A 17,954-nucleotide genomic window follows, 5' to 3' on the forward strand; every position below is an offset into this window, starting at 1 on the left:
ATTCTAGATTTTTAAAACGATAATTGAGAAAGTTTTCTTAATCTTGCAATGCTTGCATTTCTAGTTCATGAAAGGCTTAATCTCCAATTGTGTAGCCTTACAGTATAGATACCGAGTATAAAATCAGTGACACCTATAGTCTCTAGTACTAGAAACCTTTAGTTTCATTGTGTGTAGTGATCAGTGTGTTTTTGTTATTAATCTTTATACTTTTGGCTTTCATTAGATGAATCTTGAAGTTATTTATGGAGATACTGATTCAATTATGATAAATACCAACAGCACCAATCTGGAAGAAGTATTTAAATTGGGAAACAAGGTGAGATGATTTAATGATTGCTTATTTTACCTGGATTTGTGAATTCTGTATTTAACACAGTAAATATAATCAGTTCATGTGTTATGTACATGTGTATACTTTTGAAAATAATAAATTGGGTGTCACTAAATTTTTCATTCTTTATTTTTTCCTTATATTAATTTGTTTTGAGGGCAAAATTCAAAGGCAGTTGGTTTCTTTAAAAAGTAGATTACATTCTTCCTTTGAAAAAAGTTTAAATGGAGTCCTATTAGAACTTCACGTATTGTCATTCACAAGGAAATTATTTCCAATAGTATTCAGATATATTTCATACATAGATATGATTGAATGAATATTTGCCTTTCTACATATACATGTATACTCACACACATTTAATTTTATCAGAGTATTTAAAATATATTTGAAAATACAAAGGGACATTTAGAAGCTGTCGTTGGTAGCCTCTTTTTTTGTTTGTTTATTTTTTGAAACAGGTTTTCACTGTGTAATAGCTCTGGCTTCTCTAGAACTTGTTTTGTAGACCAGGCTAGCCTAAAACTCATAGGTTTCCACCTCCTCTGCCTCCCGAGTGTTGGGATTATAAGCATGTGCCTCCACTGCCCAGTCATTGGTGGCCTCTTAATGGTGATTCACACTTGAGCACTTGATTTGTTAAGATTTTGTGTTAGTGTTCTAAAAATGGAAATACCTTACAAATTACCTGGTTTTCCTTCCTGGAAAGTGTGGGATTAGAACTGTACTTTTCACTTGTACATAGGCCTGGTCTTTTGTACTCATGGTGGGCATCACTAATCTTTGAAGTTTTCCCTAGAGGAGATGATTTGTGCCTTGCCCTTGTCAGCAAAGGACAAGAGAGTGTTCACTTATTCATTCAGCACATTGTTATTTGTCTGTACTCAAGGTGATAATGAACATTTAAACATTATCAAAGTTTTATATATTTTTTTACCCACATAGTTATTGTATTGTCTTGTTGTTAATCAATTCAGTAGTTTCAAGGAAATACATGTGCATTCTTTTACACTTAAGAAAGACCTGCACATAATTTCTTTTAGTTTATGTATTTCCTGGAGTGAAATGAGCCTGTTCATAGCCTTTTTTTTTTGTTGGAATGATAATATTTATATTATTATCTCTGTCATTTTTTAAAAAAAATATTTTTTGAGATAAAAACTTGTTATATAGCTCAAGCTGGTCTTGAACTTTGTTACCACCCAAAATTGACTTCAATGCTGATATCATCCTCCCTCAACTTCCTGAATTGTTGAGATTTTTATCTTTATTGATGTATATTCATTGTAGATACTTGTGGGTTTTACACAGACATTGTCATACTGTTTGCCTTGTACTTTGGGCATGTTCTCCATAGCCACCTACCCCCATATGTGAGTTAAGCTCCTTTGTTCTCTTAGACAGTTTTTGTTTCTATTTTCATGTCATATGATTTTATATGTGTATGGATGTGTGTGTGTGTATGAAATCTACAATGCTTATAATTGTTTTTCTGAGTCTGACTTAACTAGTTGGATGTTTCTCATTGTATTCATTTTTACACACACATTATAATTTAATTCTTCATGCCTGGAAAAATTCCATTGTGTTTGGATATACTGAGTGTTTTTTAGCCATTCCTCTGTTGATGGACACCTAGGCTGATTTCACAACTAAGTTAGTGTTAATAGTGCTACAGTAAACATCCATGAGCCAATAGCTTTGTGAATATTCCCAGTAAACACTGGAGAGTGATGTTAAAATCTCATTTTGTTCTTCAATGTTTTTAAATTGTACCCTAAATAATTCTGTGTTGTGTAAGTTAAATTATAAATTTTAATTACATGTGCCTTCAAGTTTTGTTGAGGTTAACTTTTGTAAATTTATAACATGTGTATTTTTACCCTGTTAGGTGTTTGAGAATCTGACAATAAAATAATTGAAATTTTCACAGGTAAAAAGTGAAGTGAATAAATTATACAAACTGCTTGAAATAGATATTGATGGTGTTTTCAAGTCTCTGCTACTGCTGAAGAAAAAGAAATATGCTGCTCTGGTGGTTGAACCAACGTCAGATGGGAATTACATTACCAAACAGGAGCTAAAAGGATTAGATATAGTTAGAAGAGACTGGTGTGATCTTGCCAAGGACACCGGAAAGTGAGTTTAGCTTTTAATTTTGTTTTTGTTGTTTGTCCTTCAAATTTTTGTTTAAGAAAATCCAAATGCTATGTAAAATTCCTTTCAGTCTGCCAAGCATAAGGATACACCTTAATTCTTTGTTGCTATTATTATTCCATATTACAAATAGAGTTTTACAGTTACATTGAAAGTCAGATAAAGCTAAATTTGCATAGCAAGAAACACTAGATAAAAGGTAACATCTTATGTTGAGAGTAAATCTTTATACCTAGATCTTTAAAGGGTTGATTTTGTTGATATTGTTTTATTATTCCTCTTTTTGAAAGTGTTGTATTTTATACTCCCAAATTCCCATATCCTAATTATAAACATAATTTTTTGATTTCCCTGTTTTGTAACTTAAAATGTGTGATTAAAAGTGGGCCATGGAGTGAGCCTTTATTCTCATATATCATATGGATATAAATGATTTCTGACTAACCACAGATTAGTCAAAATACTGTGTGTGCCTCTGAAGTAATATCCAACCAACTAGCCTTGCACCTTAAACTGAATATTATAATTCAAAAATTTTTTTGTTTATGGTCTTATTAATGTATGAAGTACACATTTAAAAAATTAATACATGTTACTTGCCATGTTTACATGTTCCTATTTTGTGATCTAGATCAGTTTTGAAAATAAAATTTTTCTTTATGGCTAAATTCAAAAGTTCTTTTAATTTTTGCTAAATATCATCATTTTAAACTTATTTTCCAGTCTTTTCTGCTGTCAAGAAAATCAAGAGATTGTGTTGCTTCTGCAAAACTACTTTTGATTAGGCAAAGTTGATCATCTGAGTATAGGTCATGGTTTGCCTTTTATGAAATGTGATTTGAAATGCTTCATTGCCGTCAAATATACTCAAGATGAAACTACTTTGTGTAGGCTGTCGATTAGAGTGTTTTCCTCAGCTTTTATGTTTTCTAAGAAAAGATGGATCATAATAGAAGTAAATTTCTCTGAGTTAGAAATGTATTAGTAATTAAAGCTATACAAATGTTTTTGTTAGGATTCTTTTTCTGACAAATTGTAAAGCAGCTGTCAAACTCTTGCTCTGTGTTTTTTCAGAAATGGATAAAATATTGGCTTCTTTATTTATATTTTTTTCTTGAGGCTTTGTAGAATAATGTGAATTTTTTGAGGAATAGCATAAAGTTAGAGGACACTGAACAATTTTTAATGAAGCTGAAGAAAGAAGAGTTTGGTATCTTGGATTTTTTTCTCCTTTTTTTAGTTTATTATGTGTATGAGTGTTTTTCGAGCATGTTTGTCTATGCACCATGTTAATCCTGGGTGCCGATTGTTGTCAGAAGAGGACATTGGATCCCCAGGGACTAGAGTTATGAACTGTCATGTGGACACTGATAATTGAACCTGTGTCCTCTGTAAGAACAAGTACTCTTAACTACTAAGCCAATTTTCTAGCCCCTTAGATTTTTTTTTAACATTTACTTTAAGAAGTTTATATTTCTTCTTACCTAGCTAAATAGTTGTCTTAGGTTGAGATGGTATTTTGAGGCCAAAGATCCTATCTGTTGCTTTATTAATAAAGATAAATTTTAACTTATGGTTAGAATATAATTGCTTCTGGATTTTATAATTACATAAAATGTGATGGCACACATTTCTGTATTGTATATTGCATAAAGATTAGCTGCCACATAAATGAGTGAACTATATGTAAAGGGGAATTCTAAGGCTGGTAAATTTTTGGTAGAGTTAATATTTAAAAATAAAGTAATTCAGTGGGGGCTGGGAAGTTGGCTTAGTGGATTAGAGCCCTTATTGTTCTTGCCGAGGACCTTGGTTTGATTTCCAGAACCAACCTTCCATAACTCTAGTTTCAGGGAATCTTATACCTTCTTCTGACATCTGCAGATATCAGGCACACATTTCATGTACAGACATGTATGCCAGCAAAACACTGATGAACATAAAATCTAAACTGCCTTCTAGACTCTAATCCTCATGTTAGCTCTTAGCTCGTCCACATACCAATCTCAGAACATGTCTCTTTTATTTGTTGATGCATGCATGATATTAAAACTCATTTTTCTTTCTTTATATAGTTTTGTCATTGGGCAGATTCTTTCTGATCAAAGCCGGGACACCATTGTGGAAAACATTCAGAAGAGGTTAATAGAAATTGGAGAAAATGTACTAAATGGCAGTGTCCCAGTGAGCCAGTTTGAAATTAACAAGGTAAATGTAGCATTTATTGCTGAGCCCAGCTGCTGTCATATGTTTTTCTCCTCCTTCAGATAGTTGAAGAACCACCTCATCCTTGCAATTTAAATAAATTCTGGCTGGGGGTGAAAGCTGCTTAACAATTGGCTCACAGATTGAACATTAGCATAACTCTTCCAGCCACAGGTACTGCCACATTTGCTATAGATGAGACTTCTCCATTTTATTTCCAGACGTTGTTGGAATGATTAAGCATATGTGTCAGGGCCTAGAGAATGCTTCATTTTTCATACTCTTCCAAAGTAATAGTTGTTTGACACATAGATCTGTTCTTTCATATTCATTCTTATATTTTCATTCATTCTCTTTCTTCCCCATTCCCCATTGTCCCTGTCTTCTTCCCTCTCTTCTGCTTCCACCCCCAAATGTGTTTGTGTAAAAGACTTTTGAGTACAGATTTAAGTATAGTGAAAACCTATTTTGTATGTCTGAAGTACAAGTATATCTTAAAACAAAGCCATGTTACATTATGGGTATGGATATTTTTCTTTTTTTTTATTAATTTATAAAAGTTTCCACTTCTGCCCATCCTCCCAACACCCTCCCATTCCCCCCACTCCCTCTCCTCCTCCCTCTCCAGCCCTAAGAGCAGTCAGGGTTCCCTGCCCTGTGGGAAGTTCAAGTTCTTCCCCCCCTCCCTCCAGGTCTAGGAAGGTGAGCATCCAAACTGACTAGGATCCCAAAAATCCAGAACATGCAGAGGAAACAAGTCCCAGTGCCATTATCAATGGCTTCTCAGACAGTCCCCGTGCCAGCCACATTCAGAGAATCCGGTTTGATCACATGCTCGTTCAGTCCCAGTCCAGCTGGTCTTGGTGAGCTCTCATTAGATCAGTCCCCTTGTATCAGTGGGTGAACGCACCCCTCGCGGCCCTGACTTCCTTGTTCATGTTCTCTGGATATTTTTCTTAGTTAATTTGAGAAGCAAAATCTTGATTTCCAAAGTAGTGTGTAATAATGAAGATTACCGGTAAATTTATAGATTTTCTACCTTTTTAAAACAAGTATCCTTGCATAATCAAAAGCTAATTTTCAAATAATCACTTTACCCACTTTTTTATTTTTTAATTTTTTTATTGTTTTTATTGAGGTATATATTTTTCTCCACTTGCTTTTCTCTCCCCTCCCCTTCTACCCTCTTCCATGGTCCCCATGCTCCCAATTTACTCAGGGGATCTTGTGTTTTTCAACTTCCTGTGTTGATTAGATCCATGTATGTCTCTCTTTTAGGGTCCCCATTATTCTCTGGGATTGTGAATTATAGGCTGTTTTTTCTTTGCTTTATGTATAAAATCCACTTATGAGTGAGTACATATGATATTGTCTTTCTGGGTCTGGGTTACCTCACTCAATATGATGTTTTCTAGCTCCATCTATTTGCCTGCAAATTTCAAGATGTCATTATATTTTCCCCTCTTTGTAATACTCCATTGCGTAAATGTACCACATTTTCCTTATCCATTCTTCAATTGAGGGGCATTTAGGTTGTTTCCGAGTTCTGGCTATGACAAACAATGCTGCTTTGTACATAGTTGAACACATGTCCTTGTGACACTATTGAGCATGCTTTGGTTCTATACCCAAAAGTGTTTACCCACTTTCTGATAGATTCTTTGTCAAAACTGGTCCAAAAAAAATTAAAGGATCTGTTGATGACTTTAAGGAGAAATTTTATAATGAAAACTCATTTATAGTACTTCTATGTAGTAAGATTGTCATTTTTCACATTTCCATACACTTGAAAACATATTTTATATTGTTAGAATTACTTGATTGTTTTGAAACTCATTTTTATATTTTTGGGGGACAGAGCAGGGTCTTATGTAGCTCAGGCTAGTTTGAACTTTATATACACTTGAGTCTGACCTTGAACCTCTGATCTTCCCATCTCCCTCAGGGTGCCAGGATTGCCGAAAAGTACCATCATGCCTGGCTTCTGTGTATCTATATTACCCAAAAAATCTCATATAATATTTTCATATTACTGGAAATTCATGTATGCAAGGCCCTAGGATTGTTAATATATTAATCATCTATTTTTCTGACATGTTTATTTTTCTTATTATTAAGTTTTCTTTTCTATTATAAATAATTCCATTGAACATCTATGTTCACTTGTCATTTTGCTTTTAGATGGATTACTTTCTTATTGTATGTTCCTTCAGATAAAACATTTGTATCAAAGATATGACTATATGAATGGGTCTAGGAAAATTGTTTTGTGAAAAGTTGGTGCTTGTTAATAATAACAAAATATTGATGCTATTTTCATCATAGTTTCTTTGTAATGGTGATGATTTTTTAAAATAAAACTTTGCTACCACTTTCACAGTGTGTTTTTATTTGATTTTTCAAGAGAATGTTTTCTAGAACTTATGTTCATGCTTGGGTCAATTTTTTTGTTTTCTATACTTTGACCATCATGTCTTTAATGTTAAAAAAGGAGATATTTATATCATATTGGCTGTATGTGCCTTAACACTAGCTCTTCACTGTAAATAGTGCAATGTGTGTGTGTGTGTGTGTGTGTGTGTGTGTGTGTGTGTGTGTTTTCATGCATGATTTTCTTTCTTTGAAATAGTCTCTAACTGCCTGGAATTTGCTAGGTAGACCAGGCTAGCCGCATTGAAAGCTCCAGGGATCCTCCTGTCTTCACCTCTCCAGTACTGAGATTGCAAGGGCAAGTCATACTCAATTACTTTTCATGAGTTCTGTGGATAAAATTCAGATCCTCTTGTTTACATAGCAAGTGTTATATCTCCTAGCCCCAGCTTTGCTTTTTGAGACAGGTTTGTCTGTCGCTGTAACTTACTGAGTGGATTTGGCTGGCTGGCTGACCTGGGAGCCCCAGGGAGCTACTTGTCTCTGCATCTCCATTGTTAATACATGACATTTATTAGTAACTGGCTGTCTACTTTGTTGTTTGTTTTTTCTTAACAGTGGTTAAACCATTTAATGATACAACTATCTCCCTAGCCCTTATGTTTTTATTTATAAAGAAGGGTATATTTTGGGTATAGTAGTGCATACTTTCAATCCCAGCACTTGGTAGGCAAAGGCAAGCAGATTTTTGAGTTCAAAGCCATCTTTTTCTGTTTACTGAGTTTGAAGCCAGCCAAGGCTACATAGTGAGACCCTATGTTTTTTTTTTAAATATTTTTGTAGTGTTAATGCAAGCATAGTAAATTCTGATAAGTATAGCATAGAAGTCTGTGTCTATTTATAGTTACCTATTCATTCATATGTGAAAGGTTAGTTGTCTTCCTAGTAATCTTTATTCTTTGTATATTGTTAAAATTATTTGTAATGTGAAATCTAAGACTATACCAGCAATCTTTTTCTTTTACTTTAAAATTTTCTGCTCTGCATTGTACATTTTTTTCCGTATTTTTGTTAGTGTATAGTCAGTGTAAAAAATGTGCTATGTTATTTTCATACATATGTATCATATTTTTATCTTATTCACTTCTGTATTAAATTTGAGTGGCTACTTTATGCATGTATGACATTGTAGATTATTTGTTGATTCACTCCCTGAATTATGCAGATATTACAATGGATGTATTTCAAGTATACTATCAAAGTACATGTTCAAATACTCGAACTTCATTAGAAATGTATTTAAGTTTTGGGAAGTTGTCAGACTCCGAGAAGTAGAAACATATTTTCTAAAGTTCGAATTGCACTTGAAAGGTTGAATTCAGTCACTGATGATATGTATTGTCAGATTGTTTTTTTTTTCCCCTCGAACTAGCAGGTTTTATTTAGGTTTTGGTTTTTGAGAAACTGCTAGATCCATATGTCAAAATAACTATAGTTTTCCTACCATTCTTTCGAGTAAGAATTGCATTCTATGTAAACAGCAGTTAATTTAGCTTGTAATATTTGCACAAATAAGTTTCCTATAGTAACTGTCTTTCTTCAAATATACTGTGTGTATTCTTTGTGTTTAATCATATAAAACAGTAGACTTATTCTCACAGTTTAAAAGCTTTAGAAATTGCTAACTTTGCTAGATATGATGGCTCACAGTTGTAATAACAGTACTCTGGAAGTTGAGGCAGTATGATTGCCTCAATTGTATAGCCAGCCTGCTCTATACAGTGAGTTCCATGTCAACCTGGGATATAGAGGGAGACCACACCCTCAGATTTACTAGTTTTTACTCCTTAGTCAAGAATATTCTCAGTTGAAAGTACCTTACTATGGTGATGGAAAGTAATATATTGAGTGTTAGTACAATTTGGTGCTACTGTTAGATTCATATTTATATGGCGTGAACAGTTTTTACCAAGCTTTCCTTCTGTATCATTTAAATAGTATTCTTAGAAAATATTTTTTCTCCTGACTGGTGCTGTTGCTGATCTTGTTTTGCCACTTTCTATTACAAACTCATTGTACCCTGTAGAGCTCAAGTTGACATTCAAAGTAAATTCAGTGCTGTGTAGAGCATTGGAGGTCTATTTCATTAGAAAAGCCTTTGAGAAACAGATCATTAAGTCAGAGTAGCTGTTATATTCTGATCCCAACTAATAAAATGAGAAAACTACAGACATGAGGAGAAACTCTAAGACTTCAGAGAACAATGGAGCTAGAGTCTTGATTTTTTTTAAATATTCAAATATTATGTGGCATAGTTCATAAACTTACATTTCTTTTTGTTAGGCTTGTATGTGATTTTGCATTACTAACTGACAGAGAAGGAAAGCATGTTTTCTGCATACATAGTCATTTTCATGTTATACATATATGATTCTGACAAAAATATGTTTGTATATATGTGTGTATATATGTACACACACACACATATAGTTTTATTTTAAAATTTGGAGAGATTATCAGTCCTCTTTTTTCTTTTTGCCTTGTAGGCATTGACAAAGGATCCCCAGGATTACCCTGATAAAAAGAGTCTACCTCATGTGCATGTTGCCCTCTGGATAAATTCTCAAGGAGGTCGGAAGGTGAAAGCTGGAGATACGGTGTCCTATGTCATCTGTCAGGTAAAATTATTTCATTTTTATAAGACTTGTGCTCCCTAAGAATCCTGGGATGGGAAGATAGCTCAACACATAAAATGTTTGCTACACAAGAGTGAGGACCTGAGATCAGATTCCCAGCCCTCAAATGAAAAGTCAGGGTATAGTGGCTTGTGTTTATAACTATAATGCTGAAAGGTGGGGGCATGCAGATCCTCAGAGCTTGCTGGCATTCACTGAGTGATGACCTTGTTTTAAAAATATAATATAGGCTACCGGAGAACTTAATTAGCTTTCAAGAGCATCGGCTTTTGCTACAGAGGATCTGGGTTCAATTTGCAGCACCTATATGATAGCTTACTTACATATGCTTTTAAATCCATTCCCAGGGGATCTTATACCCTTTTCTGGCCTTCACAGGCACCAGGTACACAGGTAGTACAGACATGCATATAGGCAAAACACCCATACACAGGAAACATAAGGTAGAGGGTAATAGAACAAGTTACCTGATGTTGACCTATCCTCCACACACGTGCACACATGAACATAAACCACTGGTCTATATACAGGAATCTTGAGTTGTAGACAAAAGTTTCTGTTCTACCCAGACATGCAGCCATTCAGTCTCAAAGAAACACACAGAGGCTTGTACTAATTATAAACTGTTTGGCTTATTAGCTCAGGCTTATTATTAACTATGTCTTACAACTTAAATTATCCCATAATTCTTGTATATGTTTAACCACATGACTTGTTACCTTTAGACAACCTGTAAAGACATTCTCATCTTGCTTCCTCTGCATCTGGCTGGTGACTGTCATTCTGCTTTCCCTTTTCCTAAAATTCTCCTAGTCTGGTTGTCCCACCTATTCTTTCTGTCTGACTACTGGCCAGTCAGTGTTTTAGCAAACCAATATGAGTGACAAATCTTTACAGTGTGCAAGAGCATTATCCCACAGCCTTGAGTTAAATCCGGATTGCCATACTATCTTACGTAGTAGTAGTTCTCTGAGTAACTGGTCCCATAGAGAGATGGTTTAGTTTAACTAGCTTTCAAATCTTAAAAAAAAAGTCCTATAATGTTTCATTACAAGTTCCACTAAAAAATTCAAAGTAGCTTTTGGAGGTCATTGAAATTTTTTTATGAGACTGTCTTATTACAGTTGTAGTATGGAGTGCTGCTTGTTGGTCCCCAGCTGCTTAGCCCCAAAATAATCACGCAGAAACTGTATTAATTAAATCACTGCTTGGCCTATAAGCTCTAGCTTCTTATTGGCTAACTCTTACATATTAATTTAACCCATTTCTATTAATCTGTGTGTCACCACGTGACTGTGGCTCACCACCTAAAGTTCTGGTATCTGTCTCCTGTGGAGCTACATGGAGTCTCTCTGACTCCGCATTCTTCCTCTCAGCATTTAGTTTTGTTCTTCCCACCTAACACTGCTCTACCCTATCAGGCCAAGCCAGTTTCTTTATTCATTAACCAATTAAAGCAACACATAGACAAAAGAACCTCCCACAGTTACTACTGTATTTCAACTGTAAATTACCTTCCTGACATTATGTCATAGGCTGGGGTTGTAGCTTAGTGGTTGAACACCTGCTAAGTGTGTGTGATGCCCTGGCTTTGATCCTTAACACTGCAAAAAGAGAAAATAAAGTAGTATGTGTACTTTTGGTGATATATCCAGCAACTGTAGTAGCTTGTTATTGTTGTTTTAATCATTCCTTTTCTGACAATTTTAATAAGAAAGGTCAGTGAATGGAATAATAAAGTAAGTGGTTTGTCCTTCTAGCTTATCAAAATATTACTTGAAAAAATATGAAATACATAGATATATGGAGAAAGTTGGAAGTCACAAAGACTTAACTTTACCTCCCTCTCCCTACAGCCTCTTTCCTTTCCATATTTTCTTTCTCCCTATTTTGTAAAACACCTCTAAAGAAACTGTATGCTTTCTCAACATACTTTAAAACTGATAACTAGTTTGTTTGAGAATGGTCTGTCACCATTAACAGGTTAAAGAGGAAAGTAGGACAGAGAAGGACATCAGATTTTTTTTTCTCTGAAAGCACTTGACTTCAGTTGGAAGATCGAAAACCCAATCTTTTCTCTATATGTCGGTTTTAAGCCTGTCTCAAGTTCTTTAAAATTACTATTGTATGGTCTACTTACCCCCAACACATAACTCATTTGAATAAGATTCTTTCTTTTACATTAATGTGGTGGTTTGAATTGATAAGACCACCCAACATAGAACCATGTGTTTTAGTGCTTCACCTTATTAGACTCTATTAGGTGATGTGATCTTGTTGGACTAGGTGTGGCCTTGTTGGAAGAAGTGTGTCACTGTGGAGGCAGACTTTTGAGGTCTCATATATGCTCAAGCTATGCCTAGTGTGGGACAGATTTTGTTGCTTGTGGATCAAGAGGTAGAATTCTCCAGCATACTGCCATGCTTCCTGCCATGATGTTAATGGACTAAATCTCTGAAGCTGTAAGCTAGCCCCAATTAAGTGCTTTTTTTATAAGAGTCTCTGTGGTCAAGGTGTCTCTTCACAGCAATAAAACCCTAACTAAAACAATAAAAGCAATACTACATTATTCCAGTAAAATCTTTAGATAAACTTTAAAATTAATTCCTATACAATTGCCCTTTGCTAAAACAGAGCCAGTTTGCTTTAAAATGCATAGAGCCTTATGAAAATCAAAAGCTAGTCTACTAATGTAATATCTGCCACATACTGTAGATGATGTATATAACAATGGTAAGTACATGGACAGGAATCAGCACTTGACTCTTTTTCCCTCCTAGGGTTACCCTTGATTAAGAACTGTTAGAGAAAGCCAATTCCTGCAGGAAAATATTTCCATAAATGTCTGGCTTGCTCAAATCCTTAATGTGCTTTGCATATTGCTTCTGACAAGTCTCGTCTCAAAAAACAATTTTCAAATTAGGCAAATAAAGATTTTGGTAAATAGACCCTTTTTTACTTAGGTCTTCACATACATGGACAAGATCCTAGATTATTAATGACAGGAGCAGATGGTAGCTTGCAATTTTGAAAAACATTACAGGTTTAGTGAAATAACATCTAATGATAAAATCTAGACAGTTTTTTTTAAACAAAGTATTTTGTTTAAAACTGAAATGAAGGTATTTGTTGATGTATAAAATAGTATGATAGATATATCTAAAGGTCAAACTTTTATTCCTTAATGTCAAAATATTTGCTCTTATTCTTGTTTTGATTAATATATGCTCTTAAAATGCTGATTATAATGCAGTGTAGTATACCCAATTTGATGTGACCTGAACATTTTCCCACCTACTAATGCTGTTCCTTCTTTTTAAAATACAAGTTGTATTTGGTTTTATCAGCTTATTTTCCATATCATATTCCGAGAAAGGGCATAAAATTTTAATTTGCCATTGTTGCCCTCAGTGGGACAGTTGCACCTTTCAGCATGTTTACTGGCCAAATCTGCCTGCCTTTTTTTCTTTTATAGCATAACATTTAGAATGAATTTTTGATAATGTATGGTGACAAGTTTCTAAGAAGACTGTGTGCTGCCCTAAGCCAAGGTGTCTTCTAAGAACAGCTTGTCTTTCAAACAAGTTCAGTTTTATTTAATATTTTATGTGTAGAATACTATATCCTATGTATAAAGTTTAATTTTTAAAATTGTGTATGAGTATTTTGCCTGCATGTATGTATTGTGACACTTGTGTACTTGGTACCTATGGAACCTGGAACTGTAGTTACAGACTATTGGGAGCTGCCACGTAGGTTCTGGGAACTAAACCACTCAATCCTTTGAAAGAGTAGCAAGTACTCTTAACTGCTGAACCATCTCATCAGCCTCTTGTCTACTAATTTTAAACCTGTAGTTACTTAGTTTTTATTAGTCATAATTTTTGTAGGGTATATCTTTGAGAACCCCCTTCCCATCAACCATTTAGATTTTCCCCCATTATTTTCTCTCAAACAATAGAAAGAAAATAATTAACATAGAGCACCTGGTTATCCCTAAAATTTATGCATTGCTACATGGACACCTCAAGAAAGACCAATCTTCCATCCTTATTTGTTATTAAAAGGTGTATGTCACATGTTCTTGAAATCTTGTTCAGTTTAAGGACTAGATCTTTGAGTAATGTCTTAGGTAAGCCTAGATGTTTCCTCAGCACATGTTGGAAAATCTATTATCTAGCCAGTTGTGTTGTTTTTGAACTTAGTTTTTTAAAATACAGTAGGAAATATGTTGGTGTTACTATTAGCTACAAGCTATTTAGAGATAAAATGCTTTAAGTAGAAAGTATGCTCAGAAATTTTCAACTGCTCTTTAATTCTTTTATGAGAGCTTCTAGTGACATGCTAGAAAGTAACTCAAGCAACTTGATTTCATTTGTTTTTTAGTTCTTGGGATAGAACTTAGGACCATGTGTATGCTAGGCAAGCACTTTACCTCTTCCGTTCAATCCCACCAGTGCCTTAAAAGCTCTTCAATTTTCCAATTTTGACTTTAATTTATGATTTGAAAATGAGAGAATTTTCTGGGTGTGGTGGCACATGCCTGTAAACTCAGCTCTTGGGAGGGGGGAGAAGGAGGGAGAGAGGGAGGAGGGTCAGTAGTAGTTCACCTGCCTAGGGCAACGTAAGATCAGCCTCAACAGCAAGAAAAAATAAAGATTAAACTGATCAAAAAATACCCTTCTGTAGGCTGACCAGATTTCTGGTACTACAAGGCAGTCTGAGTATAGTATATATGAAGACACAGACCAGTGGTTTGTTTTCAAACTCTTAGCTAGCAACTGTTGCCTTATTGTCACCTTAAAATTCTAGTTTATTAAAGGTTATTGTTTAAGCCTAATTAATTATGACTAATTTTTTCTTTACTTAGTTGTGAAATGTGGGGCAAACGTGAGAGCTGCTTTCTTTCTAGGTATTTCATTATGCCTTAGAGCAGGCAGAACCTAGTTGAAAGACAGATAGATACATTCTATCGAGAACATAACCTGAGAGACAAGGCCCTGGTTTGGCTCTCTGGGAAAGACTGTGATATGAGAGGTTGCCTCAACTTTGAGCTAGATGCTGAGCTGAGAAGAGACTGATTGTGGCATGAGTGAAAGAATAGGATTCACATTATAATCAATTCTGCAGAGCAGCTGAGCCCTGTGAATAGTTATAATTTACTAGTCTGAATATTAAATTCTGTTGTTTCAGTCAAGAGGAAGAGTGGAGTGAGTCACTGGATGTTGGTCCAGTAGAATGATGACTTTTTGATTCTCAGATGACAGTGACATCACCACAGAACTGCATGTGGGTTAATTACATAGAATCTCACAACTTTAATTTTATAATGTAAAAGAAATAGCCCTTGAAAAGAGTCTCTAGCCCACCTTCATTTGCTTGAGGAAGAGCCAGCTTAACAGTGGAGAGTAAATAGCCCTTCCTCTGATCAGATATTTGAGTTTTGAGCACTGCTGTTTTCAAGGTAGATCAGTTATTTTTCTTGTTCCTATGATAAAATACCTGAAAGAAACAAAGGACAAAGGATTTATTTTGGCACAAAGTTGGAAAGAATACATGTTTATCACAATGGGAAAGGCATGGCATTGGGACTAGCTTGCCTCTTAACAGGAGAGTGAAGGTATTTGTATTTTAGTAGTACTAAGAAGCAGAAAACGGGAGACGCTGGGCAGATGCTCTGCTGGCTTTTTCCTTTTTTCCTTTTTATTCATTTTGGAACCTCAGCACAATGCATGGTAATGCTTACTTTCAGGGCTGTTTTTTTCCACCTCAGTTAATGATCTCTGGAAACACTCTTCCAGATATGCTCAGAGGGTTGTTTCATTAAAGCTCAAAGTATATCTTAGCGTAGTCAAATAACAATGAAAATTAGCCACCCCACCAGAATTGTGCATTATTATTACTGCTCTGTCTTATTTCTTGCATATATGCTTGGTTTCTACTGGGGTTTATTTCTTTAGCTTTCCCACTTGCTCATTTGGGGCAAAGTTGGGTGCTAACATGCCTCTATGACTGGAATTGTGGCTGGAAGTTGTATTAACAGAATAAAAGAAGTGCTATTCTTTTATTATTGTGCCTCTAAAAGCCTTTCTCAGTAGACTAATTGTCACAAGTCTTGCAATGTGTTTTTATGTCGTGACAGGTAGAATAATATCATCTAGCTAGTGACATCTTGCTTATTGGTTCCATATTCTGACAGCAAAGAACACAAGACACTGGATTTACATTCTCAGGCAATGGATAAGATTGAGACCGAGAAGTTCTTGGGCTTTCTATTCTAAGATACATTTGAGATTTTCAATAGGGTACCATTTATTGGTGTTTGGAACTGAGCACATAAAATTTAAACTGTTGTCCCTCTATTTGATTAAGCAAGTGTATGTGTGATTATTGATTTGCTCACAACTTCTCTTATACCATGTCTTCTGTTAGGATGGGTCAAACCTCACTGCAACTCAGAGGGCCTATGCACCTGAGCAGCTGCAGAAACAGGACAATTTAGTCATCGACACCCAATACTACTTGGCCCAGCAGATTCACCCTGTTGTGGCTCGGATCTGTGAGCCCATAGATGGAATTGATTCTGTGCTCATTGCATTGTGGCTAGGTAAGTGTCTCAAACATGTGGGAACTCTCATAAGAAAGTCAGAATATGCCTAGTCCTCTTGTAACTGTTAGGATTCCTGCTTGTAGATTCAGGAATTTGTCGTTGCTTCTTTGTTTCTTGATTTTTACAATTATTTAGTTCCTATCTCCCTTTAGAATGTGAACTCCACATATACATAGCAATCTGTGGAAATCTGTGCCTGCTTTACATGTGTACTCACTAAGTAAGTGCAGAGGGAGGAAGAATTTTAAGTATCAATATGGTCATTGGACCTAAATTTTTAAAAGTCTAATTAGTGACCTTCCATTAATAAAGAGGTTAATGGTGTTTTGCATTTTTAGCCATCTTTTTTGTCTAAAGGTATTTTGTTATAAAATGAGAAAATGTGACTTTGTAATATTTAGTTTTTACTTTATATTCTTCTAAAATAAGACTCACTGTTATTCTATAGGAATTAGCTGTTTCCTAGTATCAACATCCCAGGAGGTAACAGCTAACCTTGAGACCTTAATGTCTCTATGATTTTTATTTCAGTTTCACCCTTTACTATGTCATTATTATTGCCATCTTTGCTTTAAAATGTTTTTTAAGCATCCCTCATTTCACTTCCAAGTGACCAGAGCATAGTTATGTTGCTTTTAAGGTCCCTGCTTTATTCTGTCATAAGCAAGGCTGAATGTTTTTAAAGTACTCCTTAATAAAGCCCTTAGATGGTACCACATTCTCCATAAATCAAGTCTACTAATGCTGCTGATATCTCATAGACTTTAGCTTTGACAATTTCAGACTAGTTTTCTAACTCCAACATGTGCATTCTCTAAATAATGTGCTGCTCATTTTCTTGCAAAAGTCTTCTCTGACTTTAAAATGTCTAGCTTGAGTATCGCAGAATGTTGGCATCACTGGGACCTGGTTTAAATGCTGGTTTTGATATTAACAAGCCTCTGAATCTTGTTCTGTACATTGATTTATTTTGTAATAGACTATAATTGCTCTGAAAGAGATAAGATGCATGTGTGATGCTCAGCACAGGACTTGAGGCAGAGGGAGTGCTCAGCACATGGTGGTATACCCACCTGCCACCCTAATTTCAGGCTTCTGTGTAAATATGTCCATCTTCCTTCAGTCCATAGGATTTATGCATAGGTAGTACTCAGTATGTCTTTGTGGCATGTCATTGGGTTTTCCAAAGCTCATTATCAAATCACATATATTCCATCCTGCCCCTGTTGAGTGTGTTTCTGAGATCAACCCCTCCACCCCCATCTTACTATCCCATCAGTGTCTGATCTGGAAGTGGAAACTCATTTTTGACATTTGCCTAAGCAAAACATAATTAGGAAGATAAAATTCTGCTACCAAAATAATCATATAATGTATTCTCCAAGTTGAGTTGTATTTGATGATGTTTATAAATCCTCAGCTGGGAGGAGGAGACTATAAATGCATGATTTTTTAGCCTCATTTTTTTCTGTTATACATTGAGTACTTACTCTGTTTGCTGTGATAAATACTTGCCACATCTTATTCAGCCTTTGTGACAGCTTCATATAAGTGCATTGAAGCTTCATTTTACAGAGGAGGA

At 35.1% G+C, this 17,954-nt stretch overlaps 1 protein-coding gene across 5 annotated transcripts in view; it reads left to right on the forward strand.

The window, feature by feature from the left end:
• Pola1 (DNA polymerase alpha 1, catalytic subunit) overlaps positions 1 to 17,954 on the forward strand; it is a 306,054-nt gene that overhangs the window by 123,107 nt on the left and 164,993 nt on the right. For all 5 annotated transcript variants that reach the window (XR_015000445.2, XM_048449783.3, XM_048449784.3 and 2 more), the window contains 5 exons: positions 227 to 319; positions 2,268 to 2,473; positions 4,567 to 4,699; positions 9,613 to 9,744; positions 16,195 to 16,369. Coding sequence is in view for 4 of the 5 variants with exons in the window: in XM_048449783.3 (XP_048305740.1) it covers positions 227 to 319; positions 2,268 to 2,473; positions 4,567 to 4,699; positions 9,613 to 9,744; positions 16,195 to 16,369 (739 nt within the window). In the remaining variant the exon portion in view is untranslated. The remainder of the gene's footprint in view (positions 1 to 226; positions 320 to 2,267; positions 2,474 to 4,566; positions 4,700 to 9,612; positions 9,745 to 16,194; positions 16,370 to 17,954) is intronic.

This window comes from Myodes glareolus, chromosome X (genome assembly GCF_982192425.1).
Source record: "Myodes glareolus chromosome X, mMyoGla1.1, whole genome shotgun sequence".
Taxonomy (NCBI): Eukaryota; Metazoa; Chordata; class Mammalia; order Rodentia; family Cricetidae; genus Myodes; species Myodes glareolus.